Source organism: Penaeus japonicus, unplaced genomic scaffold, assembly GCF_977035675.1.
Source record: "Penaeus japonicus unplaced genomic scaffold, GWHDUDI00000001_assembly GWHDUDI00000040, whole genome shotgun sequence".
NCBI lineage: Eukaryota > Metazoa > Arthropoda > Malacostraca > Decapoda > Penaeidae > Penaeus > Penaeus japonicus.
In genome coordinates, this window is record NW_028234442.1 from 12,588,506 (window position 1) to 12,591,005 (window position 2,500).

A 2,500-nucleotide genomic window follows, 5' to 3' on the forward strand; every position below is an offset into this window, starting at 1 on the left:
GGGCTAGTCTGCACTACCCACAGGTGGGAGAAAACCTTTTTCCTGTCCCTCTAATTCTTAGACGGTGCCGCTAGTGTCGTAGACTGCCCGTAAATTAGCAATTTACAGAAATATAGAACTATATATCATAGCATCATTAGCCATCATCATAATTATAAATTTAGACAGATAACTTTGGGCAACTAAAAAGCAAAATAAGTAAAATAGTTTGTTTACTTAACTTAATTCAGATCAAAGCTAAATGAAGGTTAATAATATAAATAAAAATATATGAAATATCTTCATAACACTTGGACCCTGGTTACCATCTTCTTGATGAGACTATGGTCTTTAAGTATCTGCAAAAATTTACAAGTAATGACATTCTCATTCTTATATAAACATAAAATACAGTCCTAAGCCATATTCCCACTTTCTGATCTTTCCTAAAGTATTATTAACATCTTATATCAACCTCTGCCTCATTAATCCATTCACGATAGGGTGTATATTTGCCTAAATTCCCTCATGCCTGCTGAACCCTAAAGCAATTTTCACCTACCCAATCCTAAAGGGCGACAAAAAGAGCTTTTAAAATTTTGTAATTATGATAAAGTCAAGAAAAATGTGTATATACAAATGTAACTATGTACAATGTGTAAATATGGCAAAACTTCATGACATGATAGAATTGTCAAAAAAAAATTATATTGACATGATATCACGTCATCTGTAGTGAACGGGCTAAAACTATTACATAACAAATCTCTGATTTTGTCTTAATATGAGTAAATCAAATAAAAACAAAGTTATAAGAGATTTCTTGACATTTTCCAAAACCTCAAAGTGGGCACTTCCAAGATCATGTCTAATTACTATACAAGGATGGTTGACTCAGGTAATAGCAAACACTATATAGTTCTAACAATAAAAGGAAACATTCAAACAATTTGTGGGACTTGAAAACTCTTCACTTATTTCTACCAAGATTTCTAAGAACTTGAATTTAATCTAAAAAAATAAAATGAGTCTATTCTACCTTCAAATCCATCATGTAATCATCATATAACTTCCCTCCAAGATATATCCACTAATGAACATCAGGTCTCTTTTTAAAAATATATACACATTTTTTTCTTAATCTTCATGAACAAATCCTGTTATTTGTAATAACAATGTAATTAAATAACCATATACACTGTTTTTTTTCTACAATTTCAAAATAATGCAGTTTGCAATACATATCTCAAGATCTTACTATTATCATTAACCTGATAATTCCAGGTGACAAGATATCATGTTGAGTGGTGGCAGGATCAGCTGCCGGGGACAAGAATAGCCCGAGGCATTAGCCAGAACAGACCTGTTAGAATATATTTTGATGATAATAGCAGGACCTTCAGGCATGTATTGCTAGCTTTATTATTTTGAATTTACATAATATATTCTACAAATAATTAGTGAGACTTTCATACATGTACTGCAAGCTTTATCATTATAATTTATAGAAAATAATACATATGGTTGTCTAATCATGTTATTACAAACAGCAGGACTTGTCATTGGAGATGTTGGTCAAATATTGAAACAGAACTGATGGGAATTAGTGGATCTGTCTAAGAGGGAAGTTACCTATCCTGCCCTCACTAAAAACAACAGCAACTTGAACCTAGAAACAGCACTACAGAAAGGTACTAAAATTAACTTGCCTGACCTTACTTGCCATTCATATGGAGTTTGGCCAGGAAAAGGACTGCTCTTATGTTCAGACCAAAGCAGTGCTAAATGTCAGTTTGGAAATCTAGTCTAAATATAAAATGGATTTGAAGCCTGAATGGATTTATTTTATTTCTAAGATGAAATTCTAGTGTTTTATGATATGGCTGGTAGCAAATAGTCACAAGGAATTACTTTTGTATATTTTCAATAATATAGTGTTTAAACATAATTTAACTTCATCTCATGACTTGTTACCTTACTCCTAGGACCATGAAAATTGGCAGGCAGTCTCTTCTAATGTAAACCCAAAAATATCCATCATATAAATTATAAATGATTGTTTCCTAAAAGAGTAAAAAATCAGTTTATCCAAGTGTGCATATGAATCACTTAATTCTTGAGATACTGAAATCCAAAATGACAAGAACTATATAGTTTTCTTATTCAGCTTTTCTTTAATTATAACTTCTGAGGTATGTTTCTAAAAATAAAGTGTAGTGATGATGACCAAACACATCTTCTTTAACGAAGTGTGGTCACTTGGAGACTATCTACCATCTCTACCTTTTTTTATCTTTTATTAGTAAACAGTAATGTTCTAGAAGTTACATACAAAAAGGCATTTAATGAATATAAAACTAAATTCAACTGAATAGTTTCTATCATCACCTACGCTCCAGAAATCCAGAAGCCTAAATGGGGAAAAGATTTAACATCCTACTAGGCCTATATACAAGTTACATTTCAAAATCTGCAAAGTATAATACTTACAAAGGCATGTGCCACAGGTGAGGAATGACTC

At 31.6% G+C, this 2,500-nt stretch overlaps 1 protein-coding gene across 6 annotated transcripts in view; it reads right to left on the minus strand.

Moving 5' to 3' along the window:
- Positions 1 to 2,500, minus strand: part of LOC122261704 (tripartite motif-containing protein 2) — a 37,956-nt gene that overhangs the window by 21,134 nt on the left and 14,322 nt on the right. For all 6 annotated transcript variants that reach the window (XM_043029479.2, XM_086534088.1, XM_043029477.2 and 3 more), the window contains one exon: positions 2,470 to 2,500. This exon is cut by the window's right edge and continues 76 nt beyond it. In XM_043029479.2, the coding sequence (XP_042885413.1) occupies positions 2,470 to 2,500 (31 nt within the window). The remainder of the gene's footprint in view (positions 1 to 2,469) is intronic.